The 22125-nt window shown below is 39.5% G+C and overlaps 1 protein-coding gene across 4 annotated transcripts in view; it reads left to right on the top strand.

The window, feature by feature from the left end:
• The window catches only part of RABGAP1L (RAB GTPase activating protein 1 like), a 225142-nt gene that overhangs the window by 48280 nt on the left and 154737 nt on the right, over positions 1-22125 (top strand). For all 4 annotated transcript variants that reach the window (XM_063406533.1, XM_063406532.1, XM_063406535.1 and 1 more), the window contains 2 exons: positions 4230-4323; positions 8747-8897. In XM_063406533.1, the coding sequence (XP_063262603.1) occupies positions 4230-4323; positions 8747-8897 (245 nt within the window). The remainder of the gene's footprint in view (positions 1-4229; positions 4324-8746; positions 8898-22125) is intronic.

A 22125-nucleotide genomic window follows, 5' to 3' on the forward strand; every position in this document is an offset into this window, starting at 1 on the left:
GCTATAATAGGCAGAAGTCCATGAAGATGTTTAAGCCATAAATTAAATTATTTTACTCTCTGACAGGTGGTTGCCTTGTTTGTTTTTAGACCATCATTGTGGTCAAGTAGTGGAACAGGTTGTTCAGAGAGATTTTACAAGCTCCTTTCTTGAAGGTGTTCAAGGCTAACCTCACGTTGTGGTTTAACCCAGGCTGGCAACTCAGCCCCACACAGCTGCTGGTTCACTCTTCCTGGTGAGGTGGAGAGTCAGAAGGGCACAAGTGAGAAAGCCGTGGGTTGAGATGGAGACAGTTCAGTAGGGAAAGCAAAAGCCATGTGCTCAAGCAAAGCTAAACAGGGAATTCATTCACCACTTCCCATGGGCAGGCGGGTGCTCAGCCATGCCCTGGGGAACAGAGTGTGCTCCATCATGTGTAACAGTGGCTTGGGAAGACAAATGGCATCACACTGAAGTTCCCTTCCTCCTTCTCCTTCCTGCCCTACGTGCTGAGCACGATGCCCTATGGTCTGGAGCATCCCTTGGGTCAGCTGGGGTCATCTGTTCTGGCTGTGTCCCCTCCCAGGTTCCTGTGCACCCCCAGCCCTTGTGGTGCTCCCAGCCAAACCCAGCCCACCCTCACTCAGGTCCAGGAGTGACCTGCTCTAAGCAGAGCTTGGCGTGGATCAGACTAGCTGATCTCCAGAGGTCTGTTCAGCCCAAGGTGTTATTCCATGCTGATGCTGTACAAAGCAATGCTTGCTGTGGGAGTGTGATCCTTCAGGCTTGCTTTAAAAAGGCTCTAAATTCAGGGAATTGATTCAGGAGGCATGACCTTTTTGTGAATTTTGTGAATCATTTTGCAATTCAAACCAAAACAGGAAAACTTTGAGACTTACTGTTCCCTGGGGGTGTTCTTAAAGCCTGTTTGTGTGTCCACACATTCACAACCCCAGGGTTTGCTCCCTTGAGATGTCTTCCATTGTCCACCTGCTCTGACAGAGTTTAAATTTTATTGCCCAGCTGATGACTCTGGAGAGGTCAGGGAAAATACAGGAGGAAGAGGAGGAATACCCAGAATGTTTGGAAGAAGGCATCTGTGGCTTTCCCAGCAGAATAAGGGTGGATTAAGTCATGCTTTGGCAAATTTTGCTGGCTTATAGATGCTAGGAAAAGTGGAAAAAATCATGCAATACTCAGAGAAAAACATCTACAGTTAAATATCCCTCCCATGGCATCTTTTTTTCTTAGCTTGTATCTTACCTTAATGCTTTAAGAGATTAGAATATGTGAATACTCATCAGAATAGAAACAAAGTAGAGGTTTTTAAGGCTGTTTATTGTCTTCCCTTTGCCCTGTTCTATTTTGAAATTTGACGTTAGCGTCTTTTGAAAGGGAGCATATGGCATTTCTAATTAAGGCCTGAGATTTTCTGACATATAGCTGAATAATACATCTCAAACACTGCCAAGCCTTCCAGATGAAAGCATTTTCTGGCTGAAGCCCTGGAGTGTATGTGCTGTGTAGCCCTGGTCTCCTTTAGACCTTCGAAGAATTTTACCCAGAATACCAGCACAGTGAGAAATCGAGATGTTTGTTTCTTTAGGCTGATGTCAGTATTCCTGGCAAGCTCAGGTTTGGATCTGATAAGAGCTACTGTGCTTTGCTGCTCAGAGGATTCAGTGTAGCTACATTTTGAAACGTTTTGGTCTGCCCGGGGATTTTAGTCATCTTTATCAGATTTCATTCCAGGCTGCAGGGTTTGTTTGTGTGTATTTTCAACATTAACTCTTGTAGAGATGTGCTGTAGTTTTTCAGTCTTTCCAAGGAAATTCTGATCTCTTCCTTTCAGCATTTGGTGCCACATTTTCTTCCTTTACTCTGAATGCATAAAACCTTTCTGAAATTGTGGTTTGTGATAGATTCCTGATATGAGCTGGGTTTCCTGAGATTCTTAATACACACCAGTATCTTTAACATGTACCTTGTGTCTCTGAATAGCAAATGGGCTCATCTCAGAGGTTTCCTCAAGTGTTTCTTCTTCTTTCCATGGGAAGTAGAAAGGACTGTATTTATTTTTAGTCCCTCTGACACAGTTGTGCAAATCAGGAGAGGAGAGAATTAAACAAATGTAATGCATTTAGTTCCTTTGGTTTTGTTAGCTATTGCCATGTCTGGGTGGTAAGTGGGGAAATTGGCCTTTACACTATTTTTGGTAATTTTGAGGGAGAAGCTGAGTCTTTGAATACCCTTTTTTTTCCCTCAGGACACAATTGATTCATTTGGTTACTGGGAAACCTGTCACTGTGATATAAAATTTTAGTTAAAATTATAAACTTGGGGGTTTTAGGTCTACTTATTTCCATCTGTAAGTCTACTGAATGCCTGCAAAAGATTGGGAAACCTTAAAATCTTTTTTTTTCTAGATTTGTGATGCAGATGGGTAGTTATTCTGTTTGGATTGTTTTTAATTGTAGTGGGGAAGTATTCAAATGGAAGTTGGGCTGGTATTTGGGAACTGTAAAGCTCTGCAAACAGGTTGCAAGCTCAAGTCTTTCACCAAAGTAGCGTTCATTTTGAAACACAGATTTCTGATCTCTCTGATCTTTTGAAACACTGATTTCTGCTTCTCTCAGGGCAGTGTGTTTGCTGTTAATTGTCCCTGAAATACAGTATATGCCATCTCTGTCCTCACAGCCCACTGTCAAATTCAAGCACTGATGATATTTTATTAATGACCTGTGTTTGACAGCTGCTAAGAATATAAATTAGGAATCTGTAATTGAAGTGAGAATGATAAGGATGAAGAGTTAACAGGATAATTGCACAAGTACTGAAAATCCTCTTCTGCCTGAACTATGTTGTCGACATAAAGCTGGAGTTGAAGTGTTTAATGCACCTGAGGGAATTCAGGGTATTAGATCAGCAACAAGATGTGACAGAGCTGTGTGGAGGAGAGTATTGAAGGGATTTGGGGGGACAGATGTAGCTTTGGTGGTTCTTTTTTTTGCTACATTTTACATTCTGGAGACAGTTCAGATCACAGGAGAGGGCAGCCTTGGAGCCCTTTAATATCAAAGTGTCCATGGCTTCAGCAGCCTCTGGAGATAACTGGTTGCCCAGAGAAGCTGTAGCTGCACCATCCCTGGAAATGTTCCAGGCCAGACTGGACAGGTTTTGGAGCAGCCTGGGCTGGTGAAGGGTGTCCCCATGGCAGGAGACTTGGAACTGGCTGAGCTTTAAAAACCTTTCAATACAAATCATTCTGGGATTCTGTGGTGATTATAAGGGGGCTGTTGCTGTGTCTCTTTTTGGCTTGTGTTTCCTGCTAAAGACACTGAAAGCTGGAGCCTGTCAGCATCTGGTGGTGTTGAAGTGGTACTTGTTTAATTCTTACCAGTATTTTATTCAGATAAAACTGGAAAAAGTCCAAATAACTGCAAGACCATATTTGCATAAGGACGTGCCATATGGAGTTAGACTGTCCAGCTTACTGTGGGCAGCTGCACAAGCCTGTGAGACACTGGGAATCCTCATGAGCACTTGGCTTGGGTGGGTTTTTGAGGATGCTATTCCAGGCCCACATGATCCCTTCTGGGTTTGGGTGTTAGACATATAATGGCATATATCCCTCCCTAAGTGTTTCATTCTCAATAGTTATGAGCTTTCATTTGTAGCAATCCTCTCTGTTCCACACACTATGACCTTCAGTGTCACAGTCTTGGTTTTTTTCTGCTCATCCATGAAGTTACTTCAGTAAAAAAAAAAGATTTTGTGGCTTGGAGAAGGCTTCCTGAGCTCAGGGTACCACAGGATAGCCAAAAGGATGTGGTGTAACATAGTAGCATTATCTGCTGTGCTTTAACAGAGGCTTCTCTTTATGTGAAGTCTGGAATGGGTGTGACTCTCAGGTAATAATGTGAAATTTCATTAAATGGAGAGTTAACAGCCTTGAAATTTTTCTCACCTAATGCTTTTCTAGGTTCCAGTCCTGTCTCTGGTAGCACTGCTGTGAATTATTCCCTAGTCCCGTTCTTTTAAACTTCATGATAACTTTATTAACACACTTGTTTGGTAAAGTCTGCTAAACATTCTTTATGATTCCATTAATTTTTTTTTTTTTTTATGCTTTTAAAACTGCTATATTAAAAAAAATTGTCTGAGACTTGTATGTATGCATCTCTAGTGTCTGTGCTCTTGGGTAAACCTGTACATGCCTTTGTTTTCTTGTTTTTTCTTTCTTTTTACAGAGAGTGATAATGAACTCTCCAGTGGCACTGGTGATGTGTCAAAGGATTGTCCTGAGAAGATTTTGTACTCCTGGGGAGAGTTACTGGGGAGATGGTAATGCTTCATTTCTTACGTTGGATTTTAGATATTAACCTTTTGTTTGGTTTATGATAGTATATGCTCCTGAGCAGGATGCTTGAAATTCTTTAGCTTACACAGTTTAAAAACTAAAATGCAAGACACGTTGAAGTGTAGTTTTAAAACTTAATTTTAAGGGGTCTTGTACAGGTAACTTGGAGCTGTTTTGACAAATCTTTCCTGTAGCATGTGCAAAAGGCTGGTTTTGTTTGGTGTTTCAGAGTATATTTGTATATGCTCACACAGCAGGTATGAGTCTTCACAGGCAGAACTTTCTGGTCATTTGGGGCTGGCTGTTAAATCCTAGTGAAATTCAGTGCCAGGATAGGACAGAAGCAACTCCCATGTGTCCCCTCTAAGCCATGCATGCCAGCTGGTGTACATTTAATTTGTTTAGAAGCACTTTTTATTCTATTTTTGTTAATGTGCTATATGTAAGCACGTGAAGAGAAATCTAGAAAGACTGTGAATCCTCACTGAAACACTTTCTGTTGGTAAATAAAACAAAGCATTTGTAAGCCCAGACTATGTTCTCACCAGTGTCATTTCTGTTGTTTAATTAAGTGCTTCAGTAGCAGTGCACACTGTGCCAGGAGAGGAAAAACTCTGTCTGTTTGCTGCCTTGGAGAGACCTGAGCAAGTGCCAGAACCACTTGCTTGGTTTTCCCTGTGTGAGACAAAAATAATCAGCGGCCCTTAATCTGGAATCTCTTTCCTTTCCCTAAAGAGACTCCAAAAAGAGAGATGAACAACATTTTAAGGATTTATTTGGGTAATTCCTCCCTTTACTTGGCTACTCTATAACTTTGGAGAAACAGCCTCTCACTGCTGACCTCATCTGTAGGGCAGTGATGAGGGATGAGGCATCACAAGGTTTTGCTGAGCTTAGCTGAACCTTCCCCCTGGAACTCTCTCCTTCTGGTTGTTTTTAACTATTCTGTCAACCCAAATTTCTGACCTTAATCCAGGATCCAAGAGTGAAAGATGCTACTTTTTTCAATTTAACTTTTTTTAAAAATTCATTTGTCAGTTGATTCTTCTACTTTTAACCTGTGTCCTTGACAAATACCTGGACTCTGTGGATGAGCGTGTTGAAGTAAAAGACACACACAGCTCATGGCATTAAGTTTCATGTATCCTGCTGTTTCTTCTGGTTACTCAAGGTTACTGATCAACAAGAGAAAATATTTAAGACTTTTGGAATAAACTATTATGGGATCCTAACATAACTTACACATAAATCAAGAGAATTGTTTAGTAGTTAAAGCAACTTAAAATTAGTTTAAATGGGGTGAGAAATGGGAGCTGCCAGCCTGTTTGAAGGCTAGCAAACATTTCTTCAGGAATGTCTCAAGCAGTATTACCTCTGGAGAGAAATTCAAATCTGTAAACTACTTAAGTTCTTGAACAGTGTTAGATTTGAAGAACAAAACAGAGTAACAGGTGAGAAATGGTAAGGATTTGAAAACTAAAAATAAATCAAAATAAAATCTTCTAGTGTGTTGAAAACTGTGCCATATGTTAGAAGATCTGTGCACTTGTAAAAAAAAGTAAATAAAAATTAACATTTCCACTTGGGGAACTGGTGTGCTGATTTGTCTCAGATGAAAAACTTCTTGCATTTTAATGGCTTTTTGTCATTTCATTAAAATGTCACTGTAACCTATTGGGCTCAGCAGTAATACTGCTCCAGGACTCTCCTTCAAGCATATAAACAGAAATAAGAATAAGACAGTTAACCAAAAAGACAGAACAAACAATTGAAAAGTAGTGGTATATCTATTTTGCTATTTACTGCATTCTCAGCATTGAAGTTGTTCATGCCAGCTAAGCTGCTTTAGCTGACTGGTCAACTATTTCTTAAAAAAAAAAAACTACTAGTAGCAATGATCAATAACAGTCTTTGATCAGAATTATATGTTTATCAAGTTGGAGCATAGTCTGTGTTGCTGCTCTGTCCTTGCTCTCCGATACTTTAAAATTGGATTATGAGTTTGTGCAGGAGAATAGCAACATTTTGTAACAAAGATGTCAGCATCCATGAGTGGTGATCCCCCACATGATAAAGGATAAGGTTGGAATAAGACAAGCTTTTATTTTATGCTCACTTCTATTGTTTTGAACAAGGATTATGGATGTACAAGCTGTTTCCCAAAAAGCCATCCAGTAGTTGGAAAGCTGGCCATGGAAGTCAGTAATGCTGTCCAGCATGGACTCACATTGCTGAAGTATTAGCTCTGCCATAAAATACAAGTCTAGGACAGAGCCAGTGAAGTCTGGCTGTTTAATTCTCGGTTGGGATTATGCTCAGGGTGGTGTTACAGCATGTGTGCTAGTTGTTACCTTGTTTGTATTGTTTCCTTGGAGTTGCTGGAAATTTCCGTTATGTTTCTATGGGAGTGTCCCATTTTGGCTGTTCATTGGATCAGCTTGCCCAGTCCTCAGTTTGTTTCTCATATAACACGTGTGACCAGAGCCATGTAATAACCAAACTAATCCACGGCTAGAGCTTCAACTTTCTGATGTATTTACTGTATATTTATTCCTCCACATGCACGTCATAATTCTGTAACTGCTCAGAGTAGCTGGTCATAGAATCACTGAATGGTTTGGGTTGGAAAGGACTTTAAAGCTCATCTCATTCCACCCCCTGCCATGGCAGGGACACCTTCCATTGTCCCAGGGTGCTCCAAGCCCCATCCAGCCTGGCCTTGGACACTCCCAGGGATCCAGGGGCAGCCACAGCTTCTCTGGGCACCCTGTGCCAGGGCCTCACCACTCTCACAGGGAAGAATTTCTCCCCATACCCATGTAACCCAGCTTCTCCGTCAGTTTAAAACTATTGCCCCTTGTCCTGTCACTATCTGCCCCTATAAAAGTTCTCTCCCCTCTTTTTATAAGCTCCTTTAAGGTACTGAGAGGCCATAATGAGTTCTCCCTGGAGCCCTTTTCTTCTCCAGGCTGAACACCCCCAGCTATCCCAACCTGTGCCCATAGCAGAGAGGTTCCAGCCCTTGGAACATCTCTGTGGCCTCTGAGCCCATGCAAGTCTTTGAAGTCAAGTGTTTAGGCTTTTGATGTTTCTATGATTATTGGTTTTCTTTCCAGCGCTTTCCCATTGCAAGATCGTTGGGGTCATGTGGCTGAGTGCAAAATGGACTGAAAAAGATAAAAGAAACTAGTTTTTATTTGGGTATCTGAGGGGTAAAGATGAAATTATTTGTAATGCTCTGCACATCTGAAAATAAAGTAATTATTATCTTTTTAAAGAATAAGGTATTACATAATCACATTCTTTTCAATTCTCAGGTTGTTTGGAAAAATGGGGATATCATCCCCAAAGCATAGTCAAAAATAACAGGTTAGGAGTATCTTTTAAATTTAAACAGCAGTGGTAATCTGTTCTTGTCCTAATGACCTGTTTCATAGAATGAGTACTCTAAACATTCACTGCAAATCCAGGGTCCAATTGAGGGTTATTTAATTAATCACAGCTTGCTGGCATTTGGCTGAACAGCCACTCTCACTGCTCTGCCACCAGGAGAGCTGGGAGACACAACAGTGGTCAAAGCACTTGGAGAGCACAGCACTTCCTACAGCAGAAAGAGCCAAAAATCAGTTTGGGCAGTCTGCATTGCTCTGAAAATTGCCATGGGTCTGAGAGTGCTTTCATCTACACCAGCAAATACTGTTATTTCCAAAAGAGCTTCTCAGCCTCTGTGACTGAAAGCTCTGTAATAAATCGTGTGCAGTGATTTTTGTATTCCTGCAATTCTTGTGTGTGTACAACCACATAGTAAAACACCAGCTCAGACCAACAGAGAGATTTATTTGAAATAGCAGGACTGTACAAACATGTGTGCAAGTGCTCCTGTTTTGTGGGACTTGGAACATACTCTTGGCATGAAGGGTGGAACTAGAACTTCAGCCTTCATAATAGTACTCTTAAAATTACCTTTTATTTGTTTTCCAAAATTGATTTTTCTATACAGCTTATGTTATCTTTATTTTTCTTAACCTAAGCTACAACGCATATGTTGAACAAATACTTGAATTGTCTGCACAGATGGCATATTTTTCTCTTTCAATTCAAATTGTTCTTCATTAGACAACTTAGTTCAATTTCTGCAACTGTTTATTGTTAGTTTTCATTATTTTCTCCACCGCTAGAGAATTTGGATATCACTAGATTTTGCCACTGGTTCTTACTGTAAATCCTTGTAGAGTTTTTGCATTCCATCTGACAAATCCTAACTACCGTGACCACTGGAAGAAAAGTTTGTGTTGCCAATTACTGACTCTGCTTTAGTGAATAACTTTAAAGATTTTTAATGTTCTTAGTCTTTATTTTGACTGCTGTACTTGGAGTATAACAGGCAGATGATCATCCTTGTTTCAGGCACAGTAACCTTGTGGTGAGACCGAATGGGTTGTCCACTCTGGTGAAGAGCGGAGTTCCAGAAGCCCTGAGGGCAGAGATCTGGCAGTTGCTGGCAGGATGCCATGACAACCAGGCAATGCTGGATAAATACAGATTGCTCATCACAATGGTAAGGGGCTTGTTATTTGTTCTGTCCTTCTTTTGTTCGCTTCCCTTTGGTTGAGATGAATTCTGCTGGGCAGCGGTTTTCGTCAGTGGCAGGGCAGCAGAAGTGTGGAACAGTTTGACTTGTTTTAGGCAAATGAAATTGTGATTATGTGACTTTTCCTCCTGCCATGGGTACCTGCTGCATGGCATTAGCAATAGAAATTGCTGACCTATATCTGTAGTAATGCTTGACATTTAGCTTTCTGTTCTCTTGCTGTGATCATAATAAGAACATCAGCTTGTTCAGGTGTTTGCTTGTGGGTTTTTTAATAAACTCACATCCATCACTTTGTATTTTCAAAAGTTTGTTTTGTGTATGTCTTAATTTTAGGGGTTTCAATTCTTAAAAAAGCCTCAAACCCAAACAAAATGGCACAAAATTGGATGGAGATTGTTTTCTGTGCTGCTCAGAGCAAGTGCTGCCTTTGTTACCTGGGTTATGAATTATCTGTGCACACAGAAATTCTGGGGTAGATGGTATTACTCAAAAGTTTCCTTTCATAATGTTCTCATATTGTTTTGCTGCTTGTCCTCTTGATTTGACATAGTTAATTATGTTTGTGAAGTTTAGAAGCATCCCCAGAGCTGTCCTGGTGGCTTCTTTTTTCTTTACTGAGAAGGAAGAGTGTTTTGGTAGTGTAAATTTTTCATTTTGATGTTGTAGCTGTGTTGTATTTTCCTTAGAAACCATTCACAGGACATCTGTCAGCTGTATGTTGCATCAAAGCCACCTCCATTATTTGCTCCTGCTTTCCAAAAGTGGGAAAGATGTTTGTTTCACGGCGGAGGAGGGAGTGGAAAACTTCTAAAATGCAAGGTTTATCTTGATGCTGGGGTCTTAAAAATACCTTGTTACACTTGGCCTTTTCACTACTGAAATATTCCAGTGATGTGTATTTTGAAAGATATTACTTCATACAGCATTTAATATTAAATGTTACAGTGTAACTGATGAAAAATTTAAATCCTCTGCTGAACTGAAACATTTATGCAAACAGAGGTTTTTTTCTAAAGTGAATAATTTTCCTTCTGAAAGGACAAAACTTCTTCTGTAGTCTGTCTGTCTAAACTGCTGGTGATCACATCATTTGGCAACAAAAGACTTGTGAAAGAAAGGAGCAGGAGAGAGCCTGTGCCATACCAAAGCTGGGACCCATCTTTGGGAAGAGTTAATATGGGATGCTCCAGAAAAAAATGTCAGCTGATTTTTTAAAATTAATTATTATCTGATATTTATGTCTGTGAGCAGAACTTTTCAGTTTCATTTTGGTGTGTCAGTAATGTGAATTCAGCAGAGAGAGTAGCAGAATATATATTTTAGTAGTATATACTACTAAAATCATGGCTGTAGTGTTACCTTATGTGTGTCAATAATAACTTAATAATAACTTAATAATGTTAACCTTCAGAGTTGTTTGGGTATTAATGACTGTTCACTTGCTTCTCCTCTATGAGAAAGCAGAACTGATTTATTTTCTCTGCCTTGTTTGTATGCTACCACCCTAACAGATCAACAACACAAACTTTATTTTTTCTGTAATTAGTCTTCTCATCAAACCCATCATTTCATCTTGATTATTTCAGTTTATGTATATGTTTGCACAGATCCATTGTCTCCTTGTATTTTGGTCATTCTGCTTGATGTTTCTCTTCTGGAAGCTGGACATGTTTTTTTGGGAGGGAGTCTTGACCACTTCAGCAGTATATTTCTTGAAAGATGAACTCGGTACCTGGAATTACTAGTACTGAAAGCCTGATTTCTGGTTGCCTCTTCTGGGGACAGAGTGAAATGTGGTAAAAACTCTGACTTTACTACAGTGTTACTGCTTAACTTCTGGTGAAACTCTGCTCACTAGTGAGAGTTGTGTTGTTGGCAGGCCAAAAATACGTGCCTTGTGATACTCTGAATGACAGCAGACTCACAGCATTTAAATTTAGTTTAGAGACCATGATACAGACACATTTGTTGTTGTATTCCAGCCTTGTGCAGCAGTGCAGTGTTAGATGGGCCAGCTCTAAGTCCTGTCACCTAGGAAATGTGGCTGTGCATTTACACTGTGTGTACCCATCTGTATGCAGAGCTCTGGAAGCTGCTGCAGTTCCTTGGCTGCAGGAGTGCTGGGTCCTGTGTGTTCTGTAGGAGAGGGAATTTGGGCCTTGTTTTAGGGTCTCAATTCAGCACTGAAAGCAAAATGTCTTATTTAGAAAAGTCAATGCTGCACTTATTTTCTTCCAAGGGCCTCCATGTCCTCTAGTCCTGTGCACTGGGGATCAGCAGTCTGTCAGGAATGATCTGGTGAGCTCTGTTCCCTTTTCCCTGTATCAGAGCCTTCATTTCCCATCTCTGGGTGGGTTTGGAGTTCCAGGAGAGAAGGGAGAAAGAAACATTTCAGCTCTCACAGTCCTGACAAGCACTGCCTTGCACTCTCTTGGGTCTGCTGAGTTCCAGCTTGATGGTTACTGGGAGCTGCTCAGGAATTTCGACTGGAGCACAATACATAAAATTTTAGAGAGTAGGAGTTGTGATTTGGCAGCTGCTGCGTTCTGGCATATATGTAAATGTGTTCTGTATGACAATCAAAATGAGCCTTATTTCCCTTGCTGGGGTGTGTGCCATGGGCTCTTCACAGTGCTGCACATGGCACCTGACAGGGTGGGGAAAGTCAAATATACATCAGGAGGGATAAACATGTGGGTTTTATTTATGGAATTGTTGTAAGGAGAGTCAAATCAGAGGGAGAAAAATCTGCTTATGGTAATGAAGGGTTAATGTTGGCACTTTGCTTTTGGAAAAGCATGTCTGATCTGTTTGTTAGAAGAATATAAGTAGAAAAACGTGCACTAGCTGAGGTCAGTTCATTGACAGAGTGTTTTCTCCTGCCTGCTTGGCATTATTTGAATTTCACTGGTTCCCCTCCAGAGACTCAAGTGAATTTTTCCTTGCTGAGGCGTATTCAGAGCTCTGATAAACTGGTGGGTGCCAAGCCACAGTGTAACCTGTGTGTGGCTGGAGTGCCTGGTAATCATCTCCTGCAGGAATGGTGCTCCCCTTGCCCCGCTGTGTCCTTGTCACAACAGCTTCCAGTGTCCCTGTGTACATGAGTAGAAATTTGCTGTCACTCGATGGCAGCGATGCAGCAACTTAGCCTAAAATACTTGTTGCATCCGCATGGAGACAGGTGTTTTATTTATTGTATCTTACACTGCTTGTTATCAGAATTCTGCTTCTCTGTGTTAAATGGTTTCATTGTTGTCTAAATTCTCGCTGCTGAGTTTGTAGAGTGAGATTTCCTTCCTGTCAGGGCTGCATGAAGTTGTGTAAGTGAAATGAGAACAAAAACAGGAGGCTGTCACTCACCTCTGTGAGTTTGAAAACTTTGGAGTGGACTGTTTTAAGACAGCATTTCTGATTCTAAACTGTATGATTTATGCATAAAAGTCTTCCAGTTTACAATAGGAATTCCCTTAAGAAATTAACTGTATGTTCATCTAACAGCTTATATAGACTCATTTTAAATGCAGTTGCTGCTGTGGTTTAAGGAACCAAAACTTGTTTTAAATTTATTATTATTATTATTATTATTTAAAGCAAGATCAAAAAAGGTAGATGTTGGTAGTATTACATTACTCAAAACAGTGAAAGTTTGTGTAAGAATGAGAATGCCTGATTTTGAACTGGATGGTGACATTGAGTTGAAGGTCTTAAAGAAAGATTGAGTAGCTGTCCTTCCAAATGACTTGTCAGAGAACCAAAAATAAGATTATTTGTTGTCATAATTTCCTTTGGCAATATGAGCATGTGCCCACAACAGTTAGAGATAATAACTAATTAAAGGGTCAGGCTTCCGAAGGCTTGGCCAAAAACCAGCTTTTTCTGCTGACTCTGTGTTTTGCTGTTCAGTGTCTGGACCAGTAACATTTCAAGTCACTCCACATAAGAGTGAAAATCCTAAGAATTCTTCCAAGATCTGAGAGGCATTGATTTGGGAATTAAATATTGCCATATCATGAAAATAACAGAATTCAGTAATTTAATAATTTGAAAATGGCACTAATCAGAGGTATCACTACTCCAGCAGTATAATTCCCACGCAATGGTGAGGAAAGTGTTTTTCCATTGCTGCAGAAGGTGGAGCAAATGGATTGGATTTGGGGCTGGATGAAATGAATCCATTTAGAGTTAGTATATGTAGTTTACCTGGTCACTTTGGACCAGCATTATTATTTCTGATTCCTACAAGACAAACCCTCCTTTTCTAAAGCAAGAAGAAAAAAAGCACCCAAAAGTCAAGGTTGCAGGTTTCTGAAATTGTGTCTTGTCAAAATTAGAAGTTAGGACAGATGAAAATAGCAAATCCTGTTGAAGTTTGACCATGTGCTTAAGCACAATCTTTCATGTCTTGAATTAACTATAATTACCTGTTTCTTGGTGCATCTGTCTTCAAACTGAGCTCCAAGAACTGAAGATCAACTTTCATGTAAACCTAATGCAGAAATGTATGTATTTTTTAAATTTTGAATTTAGCCAAACTATTCAAACAAGAAAAGGTATTTGCTTCTTTGTTTCACATTAATATTTACCTGGTTTTTTAATTTTTATTGCCGATTTGCTGGCATAGTTGGTAAAAGGAAAACTGAGGAGATCACAAGTGAGTCACTCTTTCTAGCCAAAGGAGATTAAATGCAGTTGACTTTGAAACCGTAGCCTTGGTGCCATGTTTGTGTGGTTTTGTTAATTTAGTTTTGTAATTTATTTTATTTGTGTGAAGCAAATAGAATTTGTGTGAAACAGTTTAGCTGGGAATTGGGAGAATTCCTTACACAAGGTGGCTATTTTAATGTGAGTAGAAAATGAATCAGTTTTGTTATTTGTAGCAATACCAAAGGATGTTAAATTAGCACTAAGAAGGGGAAGAGGAATATTTTTTGTCCCAGTGGCATCGTGCAGGGTTCCACTGCTCAGTGTTCTGAGACTAATTAATCAGTAAGGGTGTCTAATTAAAAAGATGACTGCTCACCAGCTGCCACAGCAGGCTGGTTAATGGACTGAAACATTAGAGTATTTTTGTAGGAAATATTTGTGTTCAGAAAGCTGCATCTGTTTGTCCTGATTGAAAATGGGGGAGTTTAGCCCTCTGTAGCAAGGAATAAGGGTTTTTTTGGCCTTTTGATTTCATTTCCTTACTAATTAGGAGCTGTCTCCCTTGACTTTTAAATGAAATGGATAGCAAGGATGGCATAGCAGTATGCTAAAAGCAATTGTAAAGATCCTATTACATAAAGATCAATGATCATTATAATAAAAATGTGATTTTTTTTCCAGTTGACTGAAAAGAGAAAAAGCTTATACCTGTTACTTTGCTTTCTGAATGAGGTATTTGGGTATTAGGCAAAATAATTTTGAAGGAACTGATCACTTTTTCTGAGTTTCCTGTTTCTTTTAAATTCAGTATGTGTAGGCAGTTTCTTAGGTTTTACTTTTCCCCACCTTTTCTTAAAGGGTAAGGATAGGATGACTGTTACTTAACTCTTCTGTTAAACTGAGATAGCTCATTTCATGGCAAGGAGATTCTTGATATTTTTATAATGTAATGCGGTTTGTAGAGACAAATCAGCTCATGCTGGTTGGAGTGATGGGAAGCTTCACTTTTGGTGTAAGCTCATCTGTTGGTGCAGACAGTTACAGTCACCTACTTTGAATTATTTTAGTGCTGCTGCAACACTGTGGGACAATAAAGTAGATATGAACTGAAAATACTAGAAATCAGTGAAAAATTACTGTCTCTGAAGAATAGAAGTTGATACAATTTTAATTCTTGAAATAGCTTAATTTAAATTCAGACTTCAGATAAAAGGTTTAGTTTATGATAAATGTGCCAGGGTACCTAGTTCCACAGCAAATGTTAATATTACTCTTACAAACTCAGGAATAAAATGTCCCTAAGGTGAATTTAATTTGCCAAGTTTTCATTCATGTAGCACTCATCTGGAGAAAGTCTTTCAATTTTGTGTTCACAAAAGGGAAAATCTTATGTTCAGTCTTCATCTTCAAAGGAATTCATCAGTTCAATGACAGGTCCCTTCAGGGAATAAAGGAGGAGCATCAATTAGTAATTTTTATTTTTATGTTATCAAAATTTTAATGTTTATGTATGATACATAAATCTTGCAGTAGTATTTTATTTTCAGGGCCTACATAAAGTTATAAAATATTCTGCCGCATTAAGAATTTTTCCGCAGTTTCTTTTCCATACATAACCACATATGAGAACCCTAAAATAACACAATACAATTCCTGGCTCTTGAGGTGATGTATGACCTGTCTGCCCTGAAAGTCACATCAATTGACACATTTATTCTGAAGGGTGGAGTAGAAATGAGATTTGCATGTGCCCTCTTGGAGTGTGTGTTCTGTTTTGTGTGTGTGAATTTACAATCCGTGATCTGCAAACCAGGAGCAGAGTTGCCCATCATTTCAAACAGTGATGAAAGCAAGGCTGTATCAGTATTATAGCCTGAACAGGTTTAAATGATCTTACTGGGAGAATTGATATTACACCAGATAGTGTCATAAGCTCAGGATGTATGAATATTGATGAAGATAACAAGTGGTTTTTAAGTAGGATGGAATTGGGATGTGTCATTGCCTTGCTCTTCCCTCAGAGTGTGGTAAGAGCTGCTAGTACTTGGCACCTCAGAGCTCATTTGAAAATCCCTGATATTCCTTCCTAGATAAAACATAAATAGGTATCCCAGTTGAATCTGAACCCTGGTTTGTTAGTCAGTGTTCCATTTTCCTGTAGCAGTAATGATGCTAATGCTGAAAGAGCAGCTGTAAGTAGAGACATTTTAGACCATGGTTTTCTGCACCCCTGAGTAAAAGTGGGTCATTTCAGAAGTTCCCTGCAGGGTGTGTTGTCTTTCTGGAATTTTGTGTCTATGATCTTGCCTGTCAGCAGGGGCACTGCGTACCTGAAGCAAAAGGTTGTGCCTTTGTCCACTGCAGGAGCTGGGACTGCTGAGGGATGATTGTGTTTGAGGCAATCATCTTGCTCTTGGTATTCCTCTTTCCTCTCAAATCCGCTGCTTCCTAACTGGCCTCTGCTTTCAAATAAAAGTTGCATAGCTGGCATTCAGGAGGCTGCAGCACTCCAGAGCTGGAGCTTTAGAAATCACAAATACCTTCACTGATGAGAGCAAACCAACTTTTCCTGACTGTTAGTTGCTGATTTCAGTCTGTTAATGTTTGATGCTGTAAAAGTTAAAGAGTGCTCTAAGTGCTTAAAGAGGAACACCAAGAATCCAAACATTTGGTGTTCAAAGTCTCTTAAAATGCCTTTGTTAACACCAGTACTGGTGGTCAACACTTCATTAAAGCATTTTTACCATAGCTGTGGCCATCAGTTCAGAACAATTGGAATAGTGGCAAAGCCAGCAAGGCTTGAGCTGCATGTGTAGAATATTAAAGCATACAGAAATGATTGATAAATCACTTAAATCCAAACTGGAATGTGATGTAGGAGTGAATTCTGAACCTGTTGCTACCTTACTTTACATATGACTTCTTCATGATAAAACCCCGAATGACAGGGTTGTGTGTTCTGTAGGATATTCTTCTGAGGGCCTGAGCTAGTATTAAAGTAGATTTTACAGTAATCACTTCAAAAGAGATTAGAGACAAGTAGATCTTTACAGTCTATATCCATTAAGGAATGTTTTCCCTTTGCAGTGATGAGTGTGGTCATACGAATTAGGAGTCATGTCAGCAAGCAAATTTGCAGCTGCTGAGGTAAACTAACCAGAAGGGGATTGACTGCAGTCTTCTGTTGCATATACTCTTCCTAACAATCTTTTATGTAGGTTTTTGTGGACACAGACAAATATTTTGGCAGCTAGGAATTTTTTTTCTTGCTGAGGGTTTTCATCAGTTGCTTTTTAAACTGACAGCCAAATGCTGATGATATGGAGCGTCACATATTTTAATCATATCCTGCATATGACAAAGCTGTCTTCAGATGGGTGGTTTGTCTTCAAAACAATTCAGTTTCAAAATACAACCTTTTTTTGCTTTGGGAGAACAAGATACAGCCTGCATTAAAACAAAATAGTCATTAATGGGGATTGCAGTTTCAGACAGCGTGCTTGCCAAAAGAGGTTTCTTTTACTGTGTGTTCCATCTTTTTTATACCCTTACCTAGCATTTGCAGGCTAGTCTCAGTAATTGTGGAATTCTTCTTAGAAAATTTCCTTCCCCCCATTTCTCTCAGCGAGATTCACAGTTCAGGTGTGGTGTCAGGGTGAGATGGGAGCAAGGGCTGGGCAGGATGGGTGGGTGAGCCTTAGGTAGGTTAATGTAACACTGCAGAATAATTAAACTTTTTGGTACCTGTATGGCAGAGAGATTGGGGGTACCTTTTGCCCCCTTTCTTTCATGAGTTTGTAAATTGTAAATGTAATTCCAGAAAGCTCTTTTGGTCTTTGTTGTCACTTGTGTAGGATTTCCTTTTCCTTTCTGTGAAGACTCTCCAATTCTTCTTTAATGGAAATGTGAAAATACATAAACACACTTTAGGGATAAAATATACCCACAAATGCTAGAATGAGTATTCTTTGGTGATGCTTTTATAAAAGCATGTATGTGTGCTCAGTGCAGAATGGCTGCCCCTGATACAATCAGAATACTGCTGCTGAATGCCAGCAGTGGATTTACACAGCTGGCAGTCAAAGAGTAATATTTGCATGTCTGCCCATTTTTTTGAAGTCAAAACCATATATATTAGGCAGCCATGCACTTGATTAAGTTTAGGCTATTACACAATGATGAAGTTAATTTCATAGAAAGCTCAGAGCAGGAGTTGCTGGTTGTCTTTTCAGGACTGTCTGCGGTGTCTGGTTGAGTCAGCAGCAAGCCTTGGAACCAGGCAGCCAGGCTCCTTTAGCCCAAGCAGACATACTTGTGAAATTTGGATTTAAAGTCTTGATATTCCCGTGCCTAAGAGTTATCCTTACTGCTGAAAATGTCTGTAGGGTGAGTGTTGTACATGGAGTTTCTGAAGCCAGGGTCTTTGTATGGGGCTGGAACAGAGCAGCGTACAATACGATCAATGTGGTTAAAACAGATGTTCTCCCCTTTATTCCCGAAATGGCTGGTTTTATACAGTGCAGAATAGTTCACAGTTGCAGGTTTCTATTGGCATTCAGCATGAGAAAGAATGCAAACAATCTTAGCTTAAGGCAGCTACCGTGATTCTAGTCTAACTGTCCTATCTAAAGCATGCACACACCTTAATTTAATTTCTAACTGCACCACAGGTTTATCTGCTTCTACACTGGCCCAAATCTGAGGCCTTGCAGGCCCAAATCTGAGGCCCAGTTTGGGATAGCTCAAACTTCATTCTGTAACACATCATGCTTCTGCTACAAGTTTCCTTTGCAGAGGCTGTTGACTTGGTCTTAGATCCATTGGGTAAGATATTTACCTACATAATTGCATTTCTGGAAATGCTGGCTTCACGTGATCCTTGAGAGGGGGTGAGTTAACTGTGGATCCAGCCTCAAGAATTAATACTGGGGCTGGGGAGGCAAAACTACAGAAATACACTTGAATTTTCAGTGTTAGCCTTGCTGCACAGCCCTGTGTATTATTTGAATTTGCAGTGTACATCTGATTTTTGCTGCAATAAGGAATTAATCTGATTCTTCTCCATTTAGTGCAAGTGAAGAGTCTGACTTCGAGTTGTATTTTTGGCCATGCTAGTTCTGCTCATTGAAAGCTCTTGTGGATTGTGCTGAGAGACTTTTCCTGTGGTTCAGAAAAGTTACGGGTACTGCCAGTAGCAACCTTAATTTTAAATGCAGTGAAGCCAAAATTAAAAGCACAATGCTGTGTTAAAAAAACAGCTTACACTGGGATCCTGGCACATGCTATGTACATGGTTTAAGTGCAGATGTTCCCAGTACAAGTTACTGTTTCTGGTCATAATTTCCTGAAGTATCTGTTAAATACTTTGCTTATTATTAATTAAGGCGTGTCTCAGTATGGCTTTTGGAATATTTCACAGGGCACACAGTCCTGTTAATTTTAAATAGAAGTAGCAGTTTTGACAATCTGAGAAATTAGGAGAGGACTTCTCTGAGATTGTCATGAAGGTATTTGTATAATCAGGAGCCCTGTAATGATCATCAAGGATGTATCAGAAGTTTAAAGGTATTATCATCTTGTAGTCATAGGCATCTTTATAATTCCATACATACAAAGAGACAAAACTCTGCTGCTTCAGACAAATAAATTTTGGTACTTCCCAACTTTTCAGTACTTAATTTAAAATCATTAAGTAACCTTCATCATGGAATCCTTGAATGGTTTGGATTGAAAAGGACTTTAAATCCCATCTTCAGGCCATGGGCAGGGACACTTTCCACCAGCCCAGGTTGCTCCAAGCCCCATCCAGCCTGGCCTTGGACACTTCCAGGGATGGGGCAGCCACTGCTTCTCTGAGCAGCCTGATACATTTTATGGGTCTAGGTAAGGTACTAGCACATCAGAGAAGTGGTAAAAGGGGGTTTGTTTCTTCCTCCTCAGTGTAAGAACTTGCAATGTGTAATTTTCTACCCACCTTGAGATGCTCCCTTGCATTCCTTGGAGTTCTCTGAAATTGTATTAATTGTGATCTCTAAAGCAGAATCCACCTCAAAAAACCCAGCCTCTGTTTGTCTCTGAAGCTCTTTCTGTAAATTGAGTCATAGATGTTACATTTTAAGCCAGTAGAATGTTTGATTATTCTACTTTTGACTGCCTTTAAAATTCTAGTTGCCATAACAACTTTATTTCTTTATTTTTAGCACATCAGTTGCCATAACAATAAAATATAGCTTTTTGACTGTAACATTTTTCCCTTACTATTTTTTTTGCTTTGTTTCATAAAGAACCTTCTTTGGGGGTGAAAGGAAATGTGGTAAAGCTCATCCCCTGTGAGCACTTGGGTTAGAACATTAGCTGAAAAATAAGGGTTTTTTTAATCTAGCCTTGTTCCATTTCTATGGCATTTTTTTCTGACTACTGGGTATTTTCATAACTTAGACAGAAAAATGAATACACATCACTTGTGTAAAACCTTTTCTTTGTAGAAAAATGCTGTTTCTCATCCTTATTTCTTTTAGTTGGTGTGTTAGAAAACCTTGACTCTTAAGAGGGTAATGTCTAATATCTTTATTTCAATATGTGGAATGGCTATAAAGTCACTGAGTTAGAGGCAGTGTTTTGTTCAGCGTGTTGATATTCCATGTTTGGGCAGTCTGATGTGATAAATCTTTAAAATATATGAACAAAGAGCTTGACTTCCAGCTTCATGCCATAATCTTGAGCAGAGGGGAGAGGTTTATGTGTGAATTTAATATTGGTAAAAGAAGGTGGCCTTGAATGTGATCTACAGACTTGAGTTCTCCATTCCCTGACAGTGTCCTTTCCAAAAGGATTTGTAGATATCAATGTTGTCTTTATATTTAACCTCTTTTTAAGTCTGATATCTGATCTGATATATATTTGATTTCCTTTTTTATAAGAGATGGCAGATAATATCAGGTTTGGTATTTCTTCTAGAATAAATGATTTCTTAGCTCACATAACATTTCACATGTTCCAATTTCTGGCTATAAATATAAATGTCCTCATTATCTAATAAGACAAAATTTGCTAGTTATTGGAAGTTGAATGTATTTAGATACATTAATCTTGAAAAATAGTTATCAGATGTAAGATGACTTTATAAATTTTAATTAGCTCATTTTCAGCTCAGGGTTGTGGGGGGGAAAGTCTGTAATTCTTGTTTTCAGTGGCATTTTCCTAACACCTCTCATTTCCGGATCCCACGTCTGTGAGATACCCAGGAATGTGCTTCCACTGTCACTGGCAGCATTTTCCCTGTAGATCATTCTCAGCAGGAAGCTGCTCCTTGTCCTTTCTCATATGTGGATATTGATGCAAGTGTGCATAGATCCATGCTGGAGGAGAGCAGAAGTGATACCTCTTCAGCACTTCCAGCTGGGAGGAAGATTTGGTCTAAATGAAGCTGAGCTTAAAATCCATATAAAGAAATTGTGCCACCCCTCAGGTTATAAATAGTTACTGTGCCGTATCCTTTCCATGTTCCTCTTTCCTATTTCTTCACCATGTGGTAGAGTAGTAATCCCGAGTAACACTTAGTCTAAAATACCCTTAAAAATCCACTATTTACTTGGATTATTTTTAGCTTTTTTGTTCTCAAGAAGTAGTGGGATTGGATTTACTGGGATTTGGGGTTGGTAGACCCTGCACTAAGACAAATAGCAGCTCTGTAGTTCTGAGCTGATTCTGCCCATCCAAGCAGTTGGAGCTGTGACTTCATTGCCTAAATGAGCCTGATTGTTCAGTGCTTTTCTGAGCCACCTCTCATATCCTTGAGCAAGAACTGTTTTTAAAGAAATCTGTTAAAGGAAAAGTTTAGGGTGGAATGTGTCAATTCTATAATCAACTAAAGCATAAATTTTTGGTGTGACCAGGCAGGTGTTTCCAGCCAGCCTGTCTGGGTTAGACTGGATATTCTGGGAGGGTCTTCTGTGATGGTTTAACCCAAGGCACATCCATGGAGAGTGGATTTGAATCTGTTCTTGCTATGTGTCCATGAGTTTCTCATCTAAGAGCTGGCAGTTCACTAAGAACTACTAGAAGAGAGTACTTAAAATACTAAGAGGAGAGAACTTGACTGAAGTGGAACTGTTCTGTGCTACATCCAAACTTTTGATTTTGAAAGACAGGGGTATGTGGGTTTGGTCCTCGTGTTCTTAGTAGTTGCTTTTGCATGGGCCTTACAAGTTGGCTGCCTAATTAAGGCTGCAATAAATTATTCATCAGTTGAACTCATTAAATCAAAATTGCTTGCCTTTTAAAAGGTCATGCTGTAGTTTAGGAAAACTGTTTGGTTTGCAGTGTGTGAAAAATTGAAGGAGGCGATCACAATGTTTGGGATTTCTTTTTAAATGGCTTTAAAATTTCTTTTTCTAACTCTGCTGGAATGGAATTACTGCTAATACTGACTGAGCTTATGCTCCTGCCAGGCAAGCTGGAATCCTTTCCAGCATACACTTTCTTGGTGCCCACTTGAAATATGCTTTCGGAATACCAATATCTATGGAATGTAATTCCTGGCTTGACA

This window comes from Prinia subflava, chromosome 10 (assembly GCF_021018805.1).
Source record: "Prinia subflava isolate CZ2003 ecotype Zambia chromosome 10, Cam_Psub_1.2, whole genome shotgun sequence".
NCBI classification, from domain to species: Eukaryota; Metazoa; Chordata; class Aves; order Passeriformes; family Cisticolidae; genus Prinia; species Prinia subflava.